Genomic DNA, 24,446 nt, shown 5'->3' with positions numbered 1-24,446 from the left:
GTTCATGTGGAGTTTGTGGAGATGTCTCTGGAAACCTACACCTCTCAGAAAATACAAGTCAAGTAGATGGTGTTGGGTTTTGAGGTTGCTCTTCATTGGCAGAGTCAAGAATCAGGAAAATGAGCTGGAAGCTGGCATCTACAATGTGCCTACACACCTGTCTTGTCTCCTTGTATACTGGCTCCAAAACCTGAGTAATGGCCTTCCAAATCTTATTCAATTTTGGGCATTAGTGAATTCTAACACGAAAGGGAATTGAATTCTGGAAAATATAGTTTGCAACATTAACCATTTTGATATAATATCATCCAAGAGACCCATATTCAACTCTATAGATTTTATTGTCATATCACAGTTCTCACTTAATCAAACAGTATCATTCAAATCCCACCCAGAAGCAAGGACAAAGGCAAAAGGGCAAAAGGTGGAAACAATTCACATGAGATTATACTTGGATAAACTTTTCACACTTAACACTTCCATGTTGATTATTTATTAGCACGGAAAGTAGAATAAAGCTCTTCTAGGGAAAAAAAAGGAAAAAAATAGCTTTAATCAAGTAAAGAAGAAGAATGGACTATACAATTGGTAAATGATATCTAGTACCTGCCACACGAGGCTGGTAAGAAAATCTCAACAAATTAATGTAAATTTTCCAATGGCCCCTTATTTACAGAGCAGTTAAAAACGATTTAGAAATTAAATCTATTTTGCATATTAAAAATACACTTCAAATTTACCAATGGACCCAATAGATTACTTAAATTATAACATTTCTTAATTTCAATTTTTGATTACTTAAGTTATAAAAATAAACTCTACCCATTAAAACATTTCTGGCATTGGTAAAAGATTACTTAGAAAATTATTTGTCACCTCAACGTTCTATGTCCAAAACTAAGAACTGGAAATTCCTAGCCCAGGAATCCATTTTAAAAATGAGATACTATGTCAAGACAATGTCATTTATGAATTTCATAAGATTTCTGTCATGGTTTGAACTTTCTGAACCAATACTAATTCATCACCATCAAGTACTCCCACATCACTTTTATTTACAGAGCTTTCCTTGGAGGGAGTTCCTTGATGTTCTCAAAATGAGAATTAAAGGTTTTCTTCCTTTTGAACATTTATAGAGTTTCTATCAGGAATGCATCCTCAGATGCTTCTGTAAAGATGAAGGCCACTTGAAGGTTTTCCCACATTGGTTGCATTCATAGGGTTTCTCTCCACTGTGTGTTCTCACATGTTTTAACAAGGATGAGGACCAACTGAAGGCTTTCCCACATTTTTCACATTTATACAGTTTCTCTCCAGTGTGTATTCTCACATGTCCCCGAAAGGATGCAAGCCAACAAAAGGCTTTCCCACAATACTTACATACATATGGTTTCTCTCCCGTGTGAGTCCTTTCATGATTTCTAAATGAACTAGGACAACTTAAGGCTTTCCCACATTGTTTACATTCTTAAGGTTTCTCTCCAGTGTGCATTCTCAAGTGTCCTTGAAAGTATGCAAGCCAACGGAAAGCCTTCCCACAGTACTTACATTCTTAAGGCTTCTCTCCACTGTGAGTCCTTTCATGTCTTCAAACAGAACTGGGACAACTGAAGGCTTTACCACATTGTTTACAATTATAGGGTTTTTCTCCAGTGTGCGTTATCATGTGTCTCCTAAAGGCTGACAGGCAAATAAAGTATTTCCCACATTCCTTACATTCATAGGGTTTTTCTCCAGTGTGAATTCTCTCATGTATTTGAAAAGACTAAGGATAACTGAAGGCCTTCCCACACTGTTTACATACATAGGGTTTCTCTCCACTGTGCATTCTCACATGTCCCTGAAAAGATTCAAGGCAACTAAAAGTTTTCCCTCAACACTTACATTCATAGGGTTTCTCTCCTGTGTGAGTTCTTTCATGTCTTTGTAATGAACTGGGACAAAGGAAGGCTTTCCCACATTTTTTACATTCGTGAAGTTTCTCTCCAGTGTGAGTCCTCTCATGCCTTCGAATGGAGGTGGGACAACTGAAGGCTTTACCACACTGTTTACATTCATAAGGTTTCTCTCCATTGTGCATTCTCACATGTCCTTGAAAAGATTCAAGCCAACTGAAAGTCTTCCCACAACACTTACATTCATAGGGTTTCTCTCCTGTGTGAGTCCTTTCATGTCTTTGTAATAAACTGGGACGACTGAAGGCTTTCCCACATTTTTTACATTCATGGGGTTTCTCTGCAGTGTGAGTCCTTTCATGCCTTTGAATGGAAGTGGGACAACTGAAGGCTTCCCCACAGTACTTACATTCATAGTGTTTCTCTCCAGTGTGGTTTCTTTCATGTTGCTGAAAGGACTGGGAATAGCTGAAGGCTTTCCCACATTGCTTACATTTATATGGTTTTTCTCCATTGTGAATTCTCTCATGTCTTCGAAAGGACTGAGGATAAATGAAGGCCTTCCCACATTTTTTACATTCATAGGGTTTCTCTCCAGTGTGAGTCCTTTCATGCCTTCGAATGGAAGAGGGACAACTGAAGGCTTTACCACACTGTTTACATTCATAGGGTTTCTCTCCATTGTGCATTCTCACATGTCCCTGAAAAGACTCAAGGCAACTAAAAGTTTTCCTACAACAGTTACATTCATAGGGTTTCTCTCCTGTGTGAGTCCTCTCATGTCTCTGTAATGAACTGGGATAAAGGAAGGTTTTCCCACATTTTTTACATATGTGAAGTTTCTCTCCAGTGTGAGTCCTTTCATGCCTTCGAAGGGAAGTGGGACAACTGAAGACTTTACCACACTGTTTACATTCATAGGGTTTCTCTCCATTGTGCATTCTCACATGTCCTTGAAAAGATTCAAGCCAACTAAAAGTTTTCCCACAAGACTTACATTCATAGGGTTTCTCTCCTGTGTGAGTCCTTTCATGTCTTTGTAATGAACTGAGACAACTGAAGGCTTTCCCACATTTTTTACATTCATAGGGTTTCTCTCCAGTGTGAGTCCTTTCATGCCTTCGAATATAAGTGAGACAACTGAAGGCTTTACCACACTGTTTACATTCATAGGGTTTCTCTCCATTGTGCATTCTCATATGTCCTTGAAAAGATTTAAACCAACTAAAAGTTTTCCCACAACACTTACATTCATAGGGTTTCTCTCCAGTGTGAGTCCTTTCATGCCTTTGAATGGAAGTGGGACAACTGAAGGCTTTCCCACAGTACTTACATTCATAGCGTTTCTCTCCAGTGTGGGTTCTTTCATGTTGCCGAAAGGACTGGGAATAGCTGAAGGCTTTCCCACATTGCTTACATTCATATGGTTTTTCTCCAGTGTGAATTCTCTCATGTATTCGAAAGGACTGAGGATAACTGAAGGCTTTCCCACATTTTTTACATTCATAAGGTTTCTCTCCAGTGTGAGTCCTTTCATGCCTTCGAATGGAAGAGGGACAACTGAAGGCTTTACCACACTGTTTACATTCATAGGGTTTCTCTCCACTGTGCATTCTCACATGTCCTTGAAAAGATTTAAGGCAACTAAAAGTTTTCCCACAACACTTACATTCATAGGGTTTCTCTCCTGTGTGAGTCCTCTCATGTGTTTGTAATGAACTAGGATAAAGGAAGGCTTTCCCACATTTTTCACATGTGTGAAGTTTCTCTCCAGTGTGAGTCCTCTCATGCCTTCGAATGGAGGTGGGACAACTGAAGGCTTTACCACACTGTTTACATTCATAGGGTTTCTCTCCATTGTGCATTCTCACATGTCCTTGAAAAGATTCAAGCCAACTGAAAGTCTTCCCACAACACTTACATTCATAGGGTTTCTCTCCTGTGTGAGTCCTTTCATGTCTTTGTAATAAACTGGGACGACTGAAGGCTTTCCCACATTTTTTACATTCATGGGGTTTCTCTGCAGTGTGAGTCCTTTCATGCCTTTGAATGGAAGTGGGACAACTGAAGGCTTCCCCATAGTACTTACATTCATAGCGTTTCTCTCCATTGTGCATTCTCACATGTCCTTGAAAAGATTCGAGCCAACGGAAGGCTTTCCCACAATACTTACATTCATAAGGTTTCTCTCCAGTGTGGGTTCTTTCATGTCGTCGAAAGGAATGGGAATAGCTGAAGGCTTTCCCACGTTGCTTACATTCATATCGTTTCGCACCAGTGTGAATCCTTTCATGTCTTCGAAAGGAAGTGGAACAAATAAAGGCTTTAGTACATTGTTTACATTCATATGGTTTCTCTCCAGTGTGTGTCATCATGTGTCTTCCTAAGGATGAGGGATAAATACAGTCTTTACCACATTTCTTACATTTATATGGCTTCTCTCCACTGTGGTTTCTCCCACATCATGTAAGACAGGAGAACTCATTGAAGATTTTTGCATACTGCTTGCATTCATAGGTTTTATATACAGTGTGAGTCCTTATAGGTCAAGTGAACCAATAGCAATGAGTAAAGATTTTTCCACAAAATTTACAGAAATGGGATTTCTTTCTGCTGTGAGTTTTCATATGCATTCTCAGGTAGGAAGGTGAAGTGCAAGTCTGCCCACATTTCTGGTATTCATGTGATCTGTGTCCGGTATGAGATCTGATATGCCACTTAAGTAATGCATGATGCATGAAGACTTTTCCACACTCACTGCATTCATACAGATATACTCCAGGGGTTTTCTTGTACAGATTAAGGTTTGGAATCTGGCTGAAGGTTTCTCTACACTTATTACTTTTATTGCTTTCAAGGACTCTCTGCACCATCTGATTTCTGCTAAAAATGAGAAGTGTATTACTAATGGCTACCTTCGTAAAGACTTAATACTTATTTTCATTGAAATTTTAGGCTTTCTGTCACATGGCTGAATTATCAGAAAGTTTAATAAACAGAGTACTCTATAAGAAGGCATGAAAATAGTCATTAGGTTTTTTAATACATGGTGTTTCCTAACATTGTTTCCAACTGAACTCTGTTATATATATATATGTCAATTTAAGACAACATTTTTGGTGAAAATTCTAGAATAAATTTGAAGTTAGGCTTATGTACTTTGTTTCTTTGTATAATTTCATGATCAAACAAGATTCTTTTGGAATACTGCTTTTTCTTTGCATGCAACTCACCTTAGGTGTTTCCCTTGGTTTTTGTGCTGATATCCATTGTTACTGTCGTTCCAACTTCTTCCTAAAGTGCATACCCAGAAATCATTTCTTGAGAACTTTGCTGTTATCTGTTCCTTGGACATGTTTTGCCCAAAATTACTCTCCTGGGAAAATGATTCATTGTCTTTAAAGTGAGTCTCACCATCTGAAACAAAACAAGTTAACAATCTTATACAGAAGGTACACATAAGAAGAGCAACACTGAGGTGCTTAGTTGTTTCAGAACTTCATCAGCAACAGGCATAAGAGGTCAAAATAGTAGGCAATATAATGAACAGTAAAACTATTGCAATGTTAAAATACATATACTTACATATATATATACACACACACACACACATATATACCCTTTTATGTGCCCAAAATGACCCATACTCACACTGATATTAAAGAGCTTCAAGTCTCTTAACTCAGACTTTAAAGAAACACTGAGTTTAAAACACCAATTTCACTATCAAGGGAGAATTATTAGATTCTGGGTCCACGATGCCTGTGATTATATCAGTCTTATTTACCCATGTTGATAAGAAAGCAATACTTGTCCTCTAAATCACTAAGTGGAGGAATGGTGTCATCCTTACCTACTGAGGAAAGGTTCCTGAAGGTTTCAAGCATCACCTCTCTGTAGAGGTTCCTCTGAGATGAATCCAGCAAAGCCCACTCTTCCAGGGTGAAATTCACAGCCACATCCTCAAAGGTCACTGAGTCCTAAAATATCCCACATGTGTGCAGGAGGATGAGACTGGTAGAACATGGAATCAATATGCAATTCATTGAACATTCTTAGACGATTCCACGAACTCCTAACATTTATTCCGTGACCTTGTCAGAACCATTACTTACAGTCCACACTACCTCATAGGTTTAACAGCACCGTGAACCCAATGAACTTATCTCCCCATTGGTACTGTGATTTCTTCGAGTCATAGTGTTCTGTAACAGTAGGATCCAGAGCACTTTGGAGAATGAGAGAAATGCTACACGAATGGAATAAATATTTCTATCCTAAGACCATAAATTCCTTGGAAGAAAAGTCGTTCTTAACGACCAGATGACTCAGCACTGCATGGAGCACAGGGTCAAACCTGGATGAGGTTTCAATGAATACTCACTAAAGAACAGGAGGTCTATGGAAATTCAATTTTCAAAGAGCACATTTTGTCCTGGTGTACTCCAGGGTCTTTAAAAGTAGACAGGGCTAACAGGCTGAGTGAAAATATTCTTTCAGTCCTCTTTTGGCAAAAGGAGCATGATAGCCCAGCCCCTCAGATTCATAGTAAGCTTTGAGCAACAGAATTCCCCTAAGTCCTGGTCTCTGAAAAATACCTTCAACCCAGTGATGTCGACATGCAGGAGATGCAGAAAAGGCTATCATGCAGCAATTCAAATGCTAGAATTTACCTACTTGGTAGGGCAGCAGAACAGGAATCCTCCTCTTATTGGTTGGTGGGGATTGAATCATGTACCTCACAAAACACATATTCAAGTACTAATCCCTGGTCCAGTAAGTAGGAACCTATTTTAAAATAATATCTTTGATTCACTAAAGTAAGTCTTGGTGTGCATGAAAGCTCATTTGTAGAGGAGACCTTTGAAGATGTTGCTATGCTATTATAAGGCATGGCCAAACTGAACCGGGGCAAGCGTTGATCTGGTACGGCTGAAATCGTTATAGGCAAAGGAAATTGGACGTGGAAATAGAAGCCAAAGAGAGATCACCACATTACAGAGGATTGCCAGAAAGCTATCACCAGAACCAAATGACTTTGGAGAAAGCATAACCTTGCTGACACCTTGATTTCGAACTTGAAGCCTCCAAAACTATGAGCCAATAAACTCCTATTGTTAAAGCCAACCTATTCTGCCGTATTTATTGTAAGAGCCCTAAGACACTGCTGCAAGAGTTGAAATCAGCTGCCTGAATCAGCCCTAACTACTCTGTGTATAGCACATCTGCCTCAAATTTCTACAACCTAGTGTACAGAAAAAAGTTAAGTTAGCAGGTCTAAAACTGCTGATCATTAGAAAGACCTGCTTGGAAAGCTGACCCTTCACTTGAGTCTCCTGAGATTGTGGGGGGGATCCTATAAATCTGATAAGAAAATCCTGAGATTGTGTGGGGGGGGATCCTATAAATCTGACTGATAAGAAAATCTCACTGTACTTACTAAAGTGTCTGTGCAAAAACGTAGTATATGCTAAGCCCCTTCTTTCTATCTGAGACTATGAGTACATGCTAGGCAGAGAGTACAGCCAATACAATCTCAGAGTATCCAGTCTCTAATGATCTTCCCTGGTAGACATTTCACACGGGTTGTCACAACTCATTGGTGGGGGTTTAAAAAGCCAGTCCCACATTTCTTCAGTGAGAGAGAACTCTTTAAAATTTGCAATCGGCTTCCTCTGGATTTTGCCTCACATGCTTTTTCCCTTTGTGATTATTTTCTGTGTACTTTTGCTGTAATAAACTCAGTTAAGAACACAACTATATGCTCACTCCTGAGTTCTCTTAGTGAATCACTGTACTTGGAGATGGGATTGAGGACCCACAACACACCTGCTGGGGACACATCACATTACGGGGAATTAGTTGTACCCTGTAAGGATTTTGGCTTTGACTCTCAGTGAAATGTAGAGCACAGGAGTGATTTCATCTAAAAGCTTTAAAGATCCATGGATTATACTGAGAATAGACAGATGACAGGGGGCAGGTGTGGAAACCTGGAGATGTCTTAGGAGCTTAAAGTCATAACCAGGTGAAAAGAAGATGTGTCTGCCTGGGAATTTTCAATGAATTGCTGTGCTGGGTCAGTATCCTAGCTATCATCTGAAGACCTACAAAAATTCCCTGATGACTGAAGGTGGAACAACAACAGAGTAAGAGGAGTCAAAAATGACTGAGATTTTCACACAAACTATAAAGATGGTACTTCCATCAGTTAGATGTAGAAAGTCAAATGGATTCAGTTCCTAGAGAAGGAATGAGAAATTCATGATGAGGTATATTGAAATGGAGGTGAAGAGAAGACTTGCAAGTGGATACACACAGAATAAACATTGGTCCTAAAGGTAAAAATTAGAAAATATTCAAATGGCCACTTAACAACAGAATTAATAAATGATAATAGTATATTATTACAAGCAAATACAAGATAGGAATAAAAGTAAATGAACTATTACCCCATGGGAGAGTCTGAAATAACTTATTTTTTCTGAATAACTTTGAACAAAGGAAATTGGACATGAAATAGTACAGTGTGATTCCATTTATATGCAATAGAGTCATGTAATATCAAAATTTATTTATTTAAGGATGCATACACAGGTGATAAAACTATCAAGAACAAGGCAATTATCTTCAGGTAATTCAGGACATGGGACATGGTTACATTGGGAAAATAAGGAGGTCTGTCATTAGGATTCATTAAGGCAGGATATCAGGTGTGAAACTTTGTTTTGTATCTAGGGATTTCATTTCACAAATGTTTATTTTTTAAAATTATTTCCATGAACTATACATGTCATTCATTTTCCAGCATGTATGCTATACGTTACTATAAAAACTCCAAAATAAATTGTTTTACCTGTATTCATCTAAAGAATTATAAAACATGACTTAATAATATTCAAAAGCAAAACATGAACAAACACTTGGCATTTTAAATAGATGGTAATGTGCATAGCCTGACAAAGGACTTAATGAAAAGAGACTTTCAAAAAAAGAAAAATAAATAATGTTTGTTTTTCCTCCTAAAAATATTAGTAACAAAAAAGATGTCTATTACTTCACTCCTAGTCACCAATACATTAGAGATTGAATCTAGGGCCACTAAGAAATAAACAAAAGTATGAATCATAAAAAAAGAAAATCTTGTCTTTATAAAAAGCTCAAGGAACTGTTCACACAGAAGAGTCCAAGAAAAAAAATTAAAGTCTCAGAATAAGATTTTCAGCAAATTTCCATATTAAAAACAATGTAAAAATAAAATTTCATTACCCTATTTAACAGCAAAAGCAAGTTAGTAAAAATTTTTTAAATCTACTACAGCAGCACTCACAACAGTGTGAGGACTTTGGCTGATAATTTCTACAGGGGAACTAGTGAAAATTATTTAAAAACAATCATTATAGTCGCTGGAAATGGTTCTAAGGAGAAACTGCAAGTGAAGAAACATCTATTCAAGAAAAACTACAAAAAATTCCACTAGAAAAGAGAATGTTTGGTATTTTAACCAAGACTCCTTCTTTCATCCCCCCTCACAGCTCAATGAGATGGAACCTGCACTCCAGACTGCTGCATGTCAGGAACATGACTTGAAATAGAGAATAAAAGAAGAAAAAAAAATCAACAAAGTCAAAAGTTGGCTCTTTGAAAAGATCAATAAACTTGAAAAGCTGTTAGGCTAGACTGATGAAGAAAATAAGAGAGATGGCCCAAATAACAACAGTCAAATGAAAAGGCGGGCATTATTATCAACTACACTGAAATCAAAGAGTATAAGAGGATACTATGAACAACCGGACACCAACAAATTAGATACCCTAGATGAAATAGACAAATTCCTAGAAACACACAAATAACCTACACTGACTCAAGAATAAATGGAATAATTAGTAAAGAGATTAAATCAAGAACCAAAAGCCTCCCAACAAAGATAACCTCAGAACCATTTGGCTTCACAGAATTTGACCACTATTCCAAGAAGTAACACCAATCCTGTACAAACTCTCCCAAAACTTGGAAGAGGAGAAAACATGAAGCCAATATCATTCTTATGCCAAAGTCAGAAAAAGATACCAAAAGAAAAGAAAACTATAGGCCAATATCTCTTATGAACATAGATGCAAAAATCCTCAATAAAATACTAGCAAACTGAATCCAAAAGCATACTAAAAGAAGTATACACCATGATCAAGTGGTATTTCTCCTAGGTATGCAAGGGTAGTTCAACATAAGAAAATCAATTAATGTAATACATTAATAGAATGAAGAAGGAAAAAAAACCCATGATCATCTCAACTGATTAAGAAAAGGCATTTCATAAAAATCCAGTATCCCTCATTCTTGACCAAAAACAAAAACAAAAACAAAACCGTAAAGAACAACTATTAGAAGGAAAGCTCTTCCAAGTGATAAAGGGCATATATGAAAAACCCACAGCTAACAACCTACTTAATGGTGAAAGAATGAAAGCTTACTCTCTAATATCAGGAAAAACACAAGGATACCCACTGTCATCACTGTTATTCAACACTGTACTGTAAGTTCCTGCCAGAGCAACTAGGCAAGAAAAAGAAATAAAAGACATCCAAATTGGAAAGACAGATGTAAAGCTTTTTCTACCTACAGATAACATGATCCCATATACAGAAAGACCTGAAAAACCCACAATAAAACTGCTAGAGCTAATAAATGAATTCAGCAAAGTGGCAGGGTACAAGATCAATGCCCCCAAATCAGCAGTGTTCTGCACACTAGCAATGAACAATCAGAAGAAGAAATCAAAGAAAAAATTCTGTTTATAAGAACTAAAAGAATCAATTATGTAGGAATAAATCTAATCAAGGATGTAAAGGTCTTGTACACAGAAAACTACCAAACATTGCTAAAGAAATGAAAACAACAATAACAACAACAAAACCCTAAATAAATGGAAGGACATTCCATATTCATGAATTAGAAGACTAAATAATGTTAAGACGTCAACTAATACAATCAATTTACAGATTCAATAAGACTCAATCAAAATCCAACAACCTTCTTTGCAGAAATGGAATAGCCAAAGCTATCTTGAGAAAGAACAATGAAGTTGGAGGACTAACACTTTCCAATCTGAAAAGTTACTGCAAAGCCACAGTAATCAAAACACCATGGTACTGGCACAAGGATTGACAAATGGAATTGCACTGAGAGCTCAAAAACCAATCCTCACATCTATGGCCAGATGATTTTTGACAAGGGGGCAAAAAGACCAATCAATCGGGAAAGACCAGTTTCTTCAACAAATGGTGCTGAGAAAACTGGATCTTCATTTGCAAAAGATTGAATATGAACCCCTACCTCACATCATACACAAAAATCAACTCTAAATGGACCAAAGACCTAAACCTAAGTGTCAGACTATCAAACTCCTAGAGGAAAACATAGGGAAATATCTTCAGTTCCTTGTGTTAGGCATTGGTTTCTTTCTTAGACTTTACACCCAAAGCACAAGCAACAAAAGAAAAACAGATAAATGGGACCTCATCAAAATCAAACTTTTGTACTTCAATGGACTTTATCATGAAAGTGAAACAGTAATCTACGCAATGAGAGAAAATATTTGGAAATCACATATCTGATAAGGGTTTAATATCTAGACTATATAAAGAAACCTTCAACTAAACAAAATGGCAAGTGACCTAATTAAAAACTGGACAAAAAACATAGACATTTCTCCAAAGAAGATATACAAATGGACTTCCAAGAAGATGGTGGACTAGAAAGACATGAGACTCTCTTTTTTCCCCAGAAAAATAGCTAGAGGACAGGCAGAAACAACCTGAAAAAAAAATCTAGTGTTTAGGACACCAGGGGAAGGCTGGACACTGCCCACGGGAGAGAGGCAAAGGAAAAGAATCATGTCAGCAAAACTGACTTAAAAATGGCAGCTGCTACTGCCAGCACCATTCCCCACATTAAAGACACTTTTGAATTCTCAGGTCTCTGGGCCAGTGGCTACAGAAAAAGGGGGCCCCAGGGATCCATGTCCCCAGAAAAAGGGGGAGAAGAGAGGGGGAAACAGCCTAAGGCTGACTCATTTTTTTTTTAAGATTTTTTATTTGTTTCTCTCCCTTTCCCCCACTTCCCCCCCAGGTGTCTGCTCTCTGTGTCCATTCGCTGTGTGTTCTTCTGTGACTGCTTCTATCCTTATCAGCCGGCACCAGGAATCTGTGTTTCTTTTTGTTGTGTCAGCTCTCCGTGTGTGCGGTGCCATTCTTGGGCAGGCTGCACTTTCTTTCACACTGGGTGGCTCTCCTTACAGCGTGCACTCCTTGCACATGGGGCTCCCCTACGCGGGGACACCCCTGCGTGGGAGGGCACTCCTTGCGCGCATCAGCACTGTGCGTGGGCCAGCTCCACATGGGTCAAGGAGGTCCTGGGTTTGAACCCTGGACTTCCTATGTGGTAGGTGGACACCCTATCCATTGGGCCAAGTCTGCTTTCCCTGACCCAGCTTTTGACCCATAAATTTGGTCTGCTGTGTCTCATGAACCTTTCAGGCTGGGTGGGGCCGTGCCATTTTTGCCATGGGAGCCAGCTCGGGACTAAAGAGATCTGAGACTAAAGACAGCCAACCCTCTCGATCTCCCTCTTTACTAATTGGGACTGATTGTTGAGGATGCACCTCCCCAGAAAAGGGGAGAGAGGGGAACATAGCCTAAGGCTGACTCAGCATTTGACCCACAACTTTGGTCTGTTGTGTCCCACAAGCCCTTTCAGGCCAGCTGGGGCCATGACATTGTTTGCCTGGGAAGCCAGCTAGAGACTAAAAAGATCCAGGACTAAAGAGATCTGACTCTCTCAAACTCCCTCTCTACTAACCAAGACTGATTATTGAGGACACAGAGGGAAGTGGAATTATTTCCTACCAGGGAAAAGGGAGGGGCTGCCAGCAAAGGTTGGAGAACTGTCTCTGAAAAAATTTATTTTACAAGGCTCTCAACCTCCAGGCAGGAACCTATATCACACTGCTCCAGCCAATATTGCAGCAAACACATTCTGACCAGGCAATGAACTGAGAGGGCTGCCAAAGAGTGCCAAAGAGAATGGCAGTAACAAACTGGCTCCCACCACTAAATCCCTATTAAAAAGAGAGAAATTGAGCATCTGAGTAAATTCACCATCCTAACTATAAATCATACTAAGGAAAGAGAAGAAATGGCCCAAGAAAAGGAAACTATCAAAATCCCAGAAAAGACCGTTTAGGACAGCTAATTAATAAGATGCATATAAATGTCCAAAATCACATATGAGTTGAAAGACAAGCTGACTAAAGAGATAAAGGACATCAAGAAGACACTGAGCAAGCACAATGAATGTGAAAACATGAATAGAAAGAAACAGAAGTCATAGGAATGAAAGACATTACCTATCAGGTAAGATCAAAAACACATTAGAAAACGACCTTGAATAAAAGGATCAACTCAGACCAGCAGAATATCTCAGCCTACATGTAACATCAGGAATTAAAAATGCTTTCTGACCTTGAATAAATGGGGGAAATGGAAAGGACAAATGAGTTTATATGGCTATGAGTCTCCAAAAAAGAGCTGGGAGGTCATCAGGGGGTCGCTCTTATGCACAACTCAGCAGAGTCCCAGAGACAGCTAAAGTAGATACAACCCCAGGTACTGGTTCTTCTGAGGGCTACAGAGACCCACAGGTTCTATGGTCATGGCAGATGGAGTTCAGTGCCATGTCAGTTGGCCCTATTTTGGAGTTTGTGTTCCTGAGCGTGATGGAGTTAGACTCAGATGTGATCTTTGTTCACAAGCCTCTCCTGTTATTTTACCGGACCTGTGGTTGGCGCTGAGATTTAGTGTATACTCAAGGGACCTGAATCTCTGGACTATCCATGTAATAGCCAGGCCCTGAGCCTCAAGAGACTTGCAACTTCCACCCTCTGGTTTACTGGACTTACCCCAGCCAGCTAACAGGGAGGCGAAGGTCAACCACCACACCAGGGAGTCAAGATTGCCTACAACTGCAAGCAGGAGAACTGCACCCATCATCCAAGTGGAATCTAAGCACCTTCTCGATATAGAAGTAGAGTGGACATCACCATTCCAGGGTCCACAGGCTGGAGGAATAGAGTATGGATTAGAGCGGACTTACTGATATTCTATTCTGACACTACTGTGATTAGTAATGGAAGTAAATGTAGTATTGATGTGGAGAAAGTGGCCATGGTAGCTGCTGAGGATAGGGAGTGGGAAGAGGAGATGTGATGTGGGGGCATTTTCAGGACTTGGAGTTGTCCTGGGTGGTACTGCAGGGTCAGTTACTGGACATTGTATGTCCTCCCATGGCCCACTGGGTACTGTGGGGAAGAGTGTAAACTATAATGTGGATCATTGACCAAATGGTGCAGCAGTGCTCAGAGATGTATTCACCAAGTGCAATGAATGTCCCATGATGATGGAGGAGGTTGTTGTCATGGGAGGAGTGGGGTGAGGGGGTGGGAGGTATATGGGGACTTCATATTTTTTTAATGTAACATTAAAAAAAAATAAAGACCAAAAAAAAAAAACAAAACACATTAGAGGGAGAAGCAAATTTGGCTCAACAGATAGGGCGTCCACCTACCATATGGAAGGTCCAGGGTTCAAACCCAGGGCCTCCTGACCCGTGTGGTGAGCTGGCCCATGCACAGAGCTGATGTGTGCAAGGAGTGCCATGCCAAGCATGGATTTCCCCCATGTAGGGGAGCCCCACCCCACAAGGAGAGCCGCCCCATGCGAAAAAAGCACAGCCTGACCAGGAGTAGCGCTGCACACACGAAGAGCTGATGCAGCAAGATGACGCATCAAAAAGAGACACAGATTCCCAGTGCCACTGATAAGAATGCAGGTAGACACAGAAGAACACACAGCAAATGGACACAGAAAGCAGACAATGCGGGGGGGGGGGGAAGGGGAGAGAAATTTTAAAAATGTATCCCTTTTAAAAAAACAACACACATTAGAGGGAAGTGAATGTGGCTCAAGCAATTGAGCTCGTGCCTACCACATGGGAGGTCCCTGGTTCAGTACCCAGTGACTCCTAAGGAAGAGAGTGAGCTGGTACAGTGGGCAGGTGTGGCAAGCTCCTGCAACACGTGACACAAGAAGAAAAATATAATGAGAGATCCAACAAAGCAGGAAGCGGAGGTTTCTGGTGCCTCCTAAAGAGGACAAGCAGGCACTGACGGAACAAGATGACACAAGACACACAAGAAAAAAAACACAATGAGAGACACAACAAAGCATGGAATAGAGGTGGCTCAAGTGATCAGGTGCCTCCTTCCCATATCAGAGGTCCCGCGTTCAGTTCCTGGTGCCTCCTAAAGAAACAAGGAAGATGAACAGACAAAGCAAGTGCAGACAACAAGGCAGTAGGGAGAAATAAATAAATATAAAAACACACATGAGAGGCATACAACAGCAGACTCAAAATGATAGAAGAGAGAGGAAGTAATACAGAACAGCTGAAATTGAAGAATGAGAAGAGCAGAAAAAGAATGGGAAAAAATAGAGCAGGGGCCTCAGCGAGTTGAATGACAACATGGAGCACAATAAGATACATGTCATGGGAATTTCAGAAAGGGGCAGAAAGAGTATCTGAGGAAATAATAGCTGAAAATTTTCCAACTCTCATGAAAGAAATGAACTTACACATCCAAGAAGCACAGTGTATCCCAATCAGAATAAATCCAAATAGATGTACTCCAAGACATGTACTACTCAGAATGTCAAACGTCAAGGATAAAGAAAAAATTCTGAGAGTAGCAAGGGAGAAGCAAACTACCACATACAAGGGACGCCCAGTAAGACTTAGTGCAGATTTCTCATCAGAGAGCAATGCAGGTGAGACATTAGGACAATGAAAGAGAAAACTGCCAGTCAAGAAGTGTTTATCCAGCAAAACCGTTCAAATATGAAGGTGAGTTTAAAATATTCACAAACAGAAATTAAGAGTTTGTAAAAAAAAAAAAAAAAAATCCACCTTTGCAGGAAATATTAAAGGAAGCCCTACCTACAGCCCAAAAGCAAAAGACAGAAGAGAGAGGCTTGGAGGAGAGTATAGAACCAAGAATAGCAGAAAGGATAAACAAAAGAGTAGGAAAAAAAAGACAGATGAAAATAGATATGACATATGAAAATCAAAGAATAAAGTGGTGGAAGTAAATAATTCGTTAACAGTAATATGCATGTGAATGGATTTAACTCCCTTGGGTTCAGCGTCTGCTCCTGGGCTGGCGGCGCATGCCCTCCCAACTTTCCCCCACTCACCATGCCGCCTCACAACCTTGGTCCTCTTTTCACCCCAATGCCCCAGCCTGTGCCTCTTCCCACCTGGCTGGTACGTCCACCTGCCTCCCTCGCAGCCCCAGCTTGTGTTCACGGGGCCGCAGGCAACTGCTCCCCCTTCCAGTTACCCCGCCTCTGCCTTTTCTGTCCTCCTGTCCCCTTCCCTTGGCCCACTACCACCGCCCTCAATGAGACAATGGCATCAGCCAACTTCAGGAAAATCCTGATCGGGATGTATGTGGAGATCAAGCAGAACGAAGGCTGAATACATCAAGCAATGGTAAGATCTTTAAATGAAGATAATGAAAGTGGAACTATTGAACTGATAGAAAATAGAGATAGACCCGGAGAGCACCTTTTCACTTAATCCTGACCCTGTACCTGATGAAGAAATTAAACCCAGTCCAGAAACACCTCCACCTCCAGCACCCTCAGCCAAAATAAATTGTAGAGAATCAATGGACTGTGGCTTCTAGTGAGAATGACCCTCCTCCAAGAGATAACAGAGTGCTGGGATCTGCATGTGCACAGCCTAATCAACTTCCTGAACAGTCTTCTTCTGTGCAACAGAATGCATGTTGAAAATCTGTGTGAAAGAAGTAGAAAAAATACAAGAAAAATGAGAAAAAAAGGAGACTGCAACAGCAAGAACTTAGAGAAAGAAGAGCCCAGAATGTTGACGCTACACACCCAAAACATGAAATCATGTGTATGAGCTCAGACTTTAGAGAAGTTTGGATTATAGACAATTAACAACAGCAGATCCTATTGATGAGCACAGGATATGTGTAAGTGTAAGGAAACAGCCATTCAATGAACAGACATTCAAGATTATTCAAATGAAAGATCTTGATGTAATCGCAATCCCTGGTAAAGATGTTGTGATGGTACATGAATCCATAAAAAAAAAAGTAGATTAAAGGTCCCTAGAAAACCAAACATTTCATTTTGATTATGCCTTTGATGACTCAGCTCCTAATGAAATGGTTTACAGGTTTACAGCTAGACCACTAGTTGAAACTATATTTGAAAGGGATATGGCTATATATTTTGCTTATAGACAGAATGGAAGTGGAAAAACTCATACTATGGGTGATGACTTTTCAGGAAAGAACGAAGATTGTTCTAAAGGGTTTCATGCATTAGCAGCTTGAGATGTCTTTTTAATGCTAAAAAAGCCAAACCATAAGAGGTTAGAACTTCAAGTATATGCAACTGTTTTGAAATTATAGTAGAAAGGTTCTTGATTTGCTAAACAGGAAAACAAAATTAAGAGTTCTAGAAGATGGGAAACAGCAAGTACCAGTGATGGGATTACAGGAACAGGTCAAATGTGTTGAAGATGTACTGAAACTCAATGACACAGGCAACAGCTGCAGAACATCTGGTCACACATCTGCAAATGCATATTCACCTTGTAGCCATGCATCTCGTAGCCATGTAGTACTTCAGGTTATCCTTGGAAGGAAAGGAAAATTGCATGGAAAATTTTCTCTCATTGATTTGGCTAGAAATGAAAGAGAAGCTATACTTCAAGTGCAGACAGGCAAATTCAGCTTGAAGGTGCTGAAATTAATAAAAGCCATTTAGCACTCAAGGAGTGCATCAGAGGGAAACGGACTTTGGCCCAGTGGTTAGGGCGTCCGTCTACCATATGGGAGGTCCGCGGTTCAAACCCCGGGCCTCCTTGACCCGTGTGGAGCTGGCCATGCGCAGTGCTGATGCACGCAAGGAGTGCCGTGCCACGCAAGGGTGTCCCCCACGTGGGGGAGCCCCACGCGCAAGGAGTGCGCCCGTGAGGAAAGCCGCCCAGCGTGAAAAGAAAGTGCAGCCTGCCCAGGAATGGCGCCGCCCACACTTCCCGTGCCGCTGACGACAACAGAAGCGGACAAAGAAACAAGATGCAGCAAACAGACACCAAGAACAGACAACCAGGGGAGGGGGGGAAATTAAATAAATAAATAAATCTTTAAAAAAAAAAAAAGGAGTGCATCAGAGCCTTACGAAGAAATAAACCTCATACTCCTTTCTGAGCAAGTAAACACACTCAGGTGTTAAGAGATTCGTTCATAGGTGAAAATTCCCATATCTGCATAATTGCCACAATCTATCTGGGGATAGCATCCTGTGAAAATACTCTTAATACATCAAGATATGCAAACAGGGTGAAAGAAGTGACTGTGGATCCAACTGCTGCTGGTGATGTCCATCCAATAATGCACCATCCACCAAAGAAGACTGATGACCTAGAGGCACAGTGGAGTGTGAGGAGGTCCCCTCAGAGAGATGATCTAAACCTTCTTTGTGAACAAAAAGAAGAGGTTCCTCCACAATTATTTACTTTCCATGAAGCTATCTCACAAATGGTAGAAATGGAAGAACAAGTTGTAGAAGATCACAGGGCAGTGTTCCAGGAATCTATTCAATGGTTTGAAGATGAAAAGTCTCTCCTAGAGATGTCTGAAGAAATAGACTATGGTGTAGATTCATATGCTAAACAACTTGGAGCTAATCTCGAGCAAAAAAATACACATTTTAACTGTGCTGCAGAATAAAGTAAAATCTTTCATGCAGCCTTACAAGAAGAAGAACAGGCAGCTAGCAAATCAACCCAAAGACATCATGGGCTCTTTAAAATTGGTATTTGTGACTACAGGATCCCCGGAATCCCTACTACTAAAATATAAAATAGTTCAGCTGTCACAGCCATTTGAAAGTTTGAAATTTTAAGTGTCTGTAGAAAACGTCTTGTCCGTCATCTGAGTGATATTTCAATTTTGTGAAACACTCCTTTCTCTTCAAAATGCTTCTAGTCTGGAAGCATAACCAAAAATTGGGGTCAGTGAAGCCTATTGTTTCATTTGTGCAAATGGTGATTTACTTTTGAAGATCCTTGCCAATTTTACTTTCTATATGATGTTAAGTAAGATTGTGGACTTGACCCAGAAGTGCATAGTAGGGGGGAAACCACAGCATTTTCTTTTAACTTGATTCAATTTTTGCAGCAAGACTGAACAATTTTAAATTCTTTGCATGCATGCATACCTCATGAGTGATTATACATACCCGGCCCACTCCTAGAGACAGCTGTGCTCATCTCATTCTGCTTTGCGCCTTGAGTAAAGGCGACTGACCCTAAATTTCTGAAGCACGGCCAAAATGAATTACACTCCTTGTCATTGTAAATTACCTTTATCGGTGTACATTTTTCCTGTATTTGAGACAATGTGTGTGTGACTAGTTAATTTTGAGAATGTGCCATATCACTGAATGGAACTAAAGTCTGTGACAGTAGACATAGCTGTTGGACCATTCCATCTTAAGAAATGTGGAATTATGATGTTCAAGCCACATAATGTGGTTATAATTTCCTTAGCATTTCTTAAAAAGAACTAAACTATAAACTAGTTGGTATATAATAATGAAATTTAAAAAACACAGTAGAGGCCTACAGGAGCAGATTCAAAATGAGAGAAAAAAGAATAAGTGATACTGAAGACAGAACAGATGAAATTGAAGAGAGAAAAGAGTGGAAAAATTGAGCAGGGGCTTAGGGAGTTGAATGACAACACAAAAGCCAAAAACATACATGTCAGAGAAGTTTCAGAAGGAGAAGGAAAGGGGCAGAAAGACTATTTGAGGAAATAACAGCTGAAAATTTCCCAGCACTCACGAAAGAAATGAACTTACACATCCAAGCAGCACACTGATTATTTATCAGAATAAATCCTAATACACCTACTCCAAAACACATACTGCTCAGAACATCAAACTTCAAAGATAAAGAGAAAATTCTGAAAGCAGCAAAGGAGAAGCAAACCATAATATACAAGGGATGCCCAGTAAGAACTGAGTGCATATTTCTCATGAGAAACCATAAAGGCGAGATATATAGAGGCATGATACAATTAGGATACCATAAAAAAACACTGCCAGCCCAGAATTTTTTATCCAGCAAAACTGTCCATCAAATGTAAAAGTGAGTATAAAATATTCACAAACAGAAACTAAGAGAGTTTGTAAAAAAAAAGAATCCACCTTTGCAGGAAATACTAAAGGAAGTTTTAGAGTCTGAAAGAAAAACAAAGGAGAGAGGGGCTTGAAGGAGAGTATAGAAGAAAGAAGAAAGGATAAAAAAAAGTATAAAGAAAAAGCTAACATATGACATATGAAAACTAAAGAATAAAATGGAGAAATAAATAATGCATAAGCAATATCATGAATTTGAATGAATTAAACTCCTCAATCAAAAGATACAGGCAGATAGAATGGATTAAAAAAACATAAGCTATTGATATGCTGCTTACAGGAGACTCAACTTAGACCCAGGGATAAAATCTGGCTGAAAGTGAAAGGTTGGAAGAAGATACTCCATGCAAATAGCAACCAAAGAAGAGCAGGGGTAGTTATATTATTATTAAAGAAAACAGACTAAATGCAAAAAACGTATAGGAGGCACAGAAAGGCATTATATAATTTAAAAAGGGGACAATCCACCAGGAAGATATAACAGTAATAAATATCTATGCACCCAGCCAGGGTCACCCAAAATACATGAGACAAACTCTGGCAAAACTGAAGGGAGAAATAGACATCTCTGCAATAATCACTGGAGACTTCAACACCCCACTCACATCATTAGAAAAGAACAATTAGACAGAAAATCCACAAGTAAACAGAGAACTTGAACAATATGATAAAATGAGTTCGACCTAACAGACATATACAGAACAGTATACACAATCTCAGCAGGTTACACATTCATCTCAAGTGCCCACGGATCTTTCCCCAGGACAGACCACATGTTAGGTCACAATGTAGCTCTCAATAAATATAAAAATACTGAAATTATACAAAGTACCTTCTCAGATCATAATGGGATGAAACTAGACATCAGTAATAGATGGGAAAGAGCTAAATTCACAAATGTGTGTAAGCTAAACTAATGACCCCTAAATAATCAGTGGGTCAAAGAAGAAATTACAAGTGAAATCAGTAAATATATGGAGACAAATGAAAATGAGAACACAATTTATCAAAATACATCAGGTATGGCAAAAGTAGTGTTGAGAGGGAAATTTATAGCCGTAAATGTATATTTTAAAAAGGAAAAAAAAGCTAAAATCAAAGATTTAACTGATCAACTGGAGAAACTAGAAAAGAACAGTAATCCAATCAAAAAGCAAGCAGAAGGAAATAAATAATAAAGATTAGAGCAGAAATAAATGAAATTGAGGAAATAAGGGAAAATCAACAAAACCAAAATCTGATTCTTTGAAAAGATCAACAAAATTGGCAAACCTACACTAACAGAAAAGAAATACAGAGAAGATGAAAATAAATACAAACAGAAATGAAAGGGGGGAATTTAAGACTGACCCGACATAAATAAAAAGGATCATAGGAGGATATTATCAGAAACTGTATGCCAACAAACTAGATGATGAAATGGAAAAATTCCTAGAAATGCATAAACAACCTACATCAATGCTACAAGAAATACAAGAACTTAACAAAACAATCACGTTTATAGAGATTGAATCTGTCATGAAAAATCTCCAGGCAAATTAAAGTCCAGGACCTGATGGCATCACAGGTGAGTGCTACCAAGCATTTTGAAAAGAATGAACACTAATCCTGTTTGAACTCTTCTAAAAATTGAAGAGGAGAGAAAACTACCCAACACATTTTTAGGAAGCCAACATCACCCTAATACCAAAGCCAAATAAAGATACTACAAGAAAAGTAAATTACAAACCACTCTCTCTAATGAACTTAGATGCAAAAATCCTAAACAAAATACTTGCAAATAGAATCCAACAGCATATTAAAAGACCTATACATTATGACCAAGTGGGATTTATTCCTGTTATGCAAGGCTGGCTTTAACCTAAGAAAATCAATCAACATAATATACCACATTCACAAACTGAAGGAGGAAAAAAACATGATCATCTCAATCAATGCAGAAAAGACAGCTGACAAAATCCAGCATCGTTTCTTGATAAAAACACTTCAAAAGATAGGAATAGAAGGAAAATTCCTCAATATGATATGATCAAAGGCATATATGAAAAACCCACAGCCAACATCATACTCAAAGGGAAAGGTTGTTCCCTCTGAGGGATTAGGAACAAGAAAAGGATGCCCACTGTCACCGCTGGTATTCAATACTGTATTAAAAGTTCAAGCTAGGGGGAGTGGATTTGGCTCAACTGATAGAGCATCCGCCTACCACATGGGAGGTCCAGGGTTCAAACCCAGGGCCTCCTGACCCATGTGGAACTGGCCCACGCGCAGTGCTGATGTGCTCAAGGAGTGCCGTGCCACGCACGGGTGTCCCCCACATAGGGGAGCCCCATGCACAGGGACTGCGCCCCTGCAAGGAGAGCTGTCCCATGAGAAAAAAGTGCAGCCTGCCCAGGAGAGGAGCCGCACACATGAAGAGCTGATGCAGCAAGATGACGCAACAAAAAGAGACACAGATTCCCGGTGCCACTGACAAGAATACAAGCGGACACAGAAGAACACACACACTGAATGGACACAGAGAGCAGACAACTGGGTGAAGAGGGTGGAGGGGGGAAAGGGAGTGAAATAAATAAAAAATAAATCTTAAAAAAAAAAAGTTCAAGCTAGGGCAATTAGACAAGAAAAAAAATTAAAAGGCATCCAAATTGTAAAAGAGGAAGTAAAATTCTATTTGTCAATGACACAATCCTGTATTTAGAAAATTCTTAAGTATCCATAACAAAGCTATTTGAGCTAATAAAAGAGTTCAGCAAAGTGGCAGGATGCAAAATCAGTAATGTTTTTTGTACACTAGTATTAAAAATCTGAGGAGGATTAAGGGGGGAAATTCCATTTACAATAACAACAAAAAGACTCAAATATCTAGGAATTAACTTAACCAAGGAAATATCTAGAAGTAGAATTGCTGGGGTCATATGCCAACTCTATATTTAATTTTTGGGCAATTGTTATATATTGTTTTCTACAGTGACAGAACTAGTATACACTCCCTCCAACAATGCACTAGAGTTCCAGTTTGACTGCTTCTCCAACACTTGTTATTTCGTTCTGTAAAACAGCTATCCTTATGGATGTGAAATGGTATCCCATTTTGGTTTTGAATCACACTTCCCTAATGGCTAATGATGTTGAACACCTTTTCATATGCTTATTGGCCATTTGTATATCTTTAAAGAAAAAACAAATCAATTTCATTGATACAAATTAATAAAGCATACAGTTCATCCAAAGTATACAATCAGTGGTATCTGGTATAATCACATAGTTGTGCATTCATCACCTCAATCATTATTAGAGCATTTTCATTATTTTAATAAAAACAATAAAAAACAGATAAACCTCTCAATCTCTCTGCTTCCCTGCTGTACATAGCTACTATTTTTGGCTGTTCTTACATATCTATTTATTTATTAAGAAGCACTCTTACTGAGATATATTCACATACCATACGATCTATCCAAAGTGTGTAATCAGTGACTTTTAGTCTAATCACACTGTTGTGCATTCATCACCACAAAAATTTTAAAACCATTTCATTACTCCAAAAAGAAAAACTCCAAACCCTTTAGCATGCTTTCCCCAGGTCTACATAACCAGTAATCTAATTTCATCTTTATAAATTGATTTATAATTACATTTTATATAAATGGAATCCACACAATATGCTACACACTATATAGCAGCACAGTTATACAGTACTTGTCCTTTTGAGTCTGGCTTGCTTCACTCAACTGTCCTCCAGGTTCATCCATGTTGTCCTATGCGCCACGACTTCATTTCTTCTTACAGCTGCATAATATCCCACCATGTGAATACACCACCGTTTATTTATCCACTCATTGGTTGAGGGACACAGGTTTTTTCCCAGCGTTTGGCAATCATGAACAACGCTGCTATGAACATTGGTGTGCAGCAGTCTGTTTGTATCACTGCTCTTAACTCTTCTGCGTATGGACCCAGCAGTAGTAGCGCATGTTCATGGATGAGAAGGATCAATATTGTTGGCTATACTTCCCAAATTGATCGACAGATTCAATGCAATCTCTCAGAATCCAGCTGACTTCTGTGTAGAAATAAATTAGCTGACTCTAAAATTCATATATATGAAAGTGGAAAGGAAGCAGAATAACCAGGATAATCTTGAAAAAACACAAAGTCAGAGGACTTACACTTCTTGATTTCAAAACTTACTACA

The 24,446-nt window shown here is 39.2% G+C and overlaps 1 protein-coding gene and 1 pseudogene across 4 annotated transcripts in view; one reads left to right on the top strand and one right to left on the bottom strand.

The window, feature by feature from the left end:
- Positions 1 to 322: 322 nt before the first annotated feature.
- LOC101425463 (zinc finger protein 709-like) overlaps positions 323 to 24,446 on the bottom strand; it is a 37,427-nt gene continuing 13,303 nt past the window's right edge. The window contains exons 2-5 of one of the 4 annotated variants that reach the window (XM_071212755.1): positions 13,852 to 14,010; positions 5,749 to 5,875; positions 5,129 to 5,312; positions 323 to 4,190 (exon numbers count right to left, since the gene is read on the bottom strand). In XM_071212755.1, the coding sequence (XP_071068856.1) occupies positions 1,874 to 4,190; positions 5,129 to 5,312; positions 5,749 to 5,782 (2,535 nt within the window). In that variant the 5' untranslated portion in view covers positions 5,783 to 5,875; positions 13,852 to 14,010 and the 3' untranslated portion in view covers positions 323 to 1,873. Of the gene's footprint in view, positions 4,191 to 5,128; positions 5,313 to 5,748; positions 5,910 to 13,851; positions 14,011 to 24,446 lie in introns of all 4 variants that reach the window. The other 3 variants (XM_058290257.2, XM_071212754.1, XM_071212756.1) reach the window with 3 other exon arrangements.
- LOC111765407 (kinesin-like protein KIF2A pseudogene) lies at positions 16,795 to 18,854 on the top strand (annotated as a pseudogene).

This window comes from Dasypus novemcinctus, chromosome 30 (genome assembly GCF_030445035.2).
Source record: "Dasypus novemcinctus isolate mDasNov1 chromosome 30, mDasNov1.1.hap2, whole genome shotgun sequence".
NCBI classification, from domain to species: domain Eukaryota; kingdom Metazoa; phylum Chordata; class Mammalia; order Cingulata; family Dasypodidae; genus Dasypus; species Dasypus novemcinctus.
Note: the sequence above shows the minus strand (reverse complement) of the source record. Positions and strands in the feature narration are given on the sequence as shown.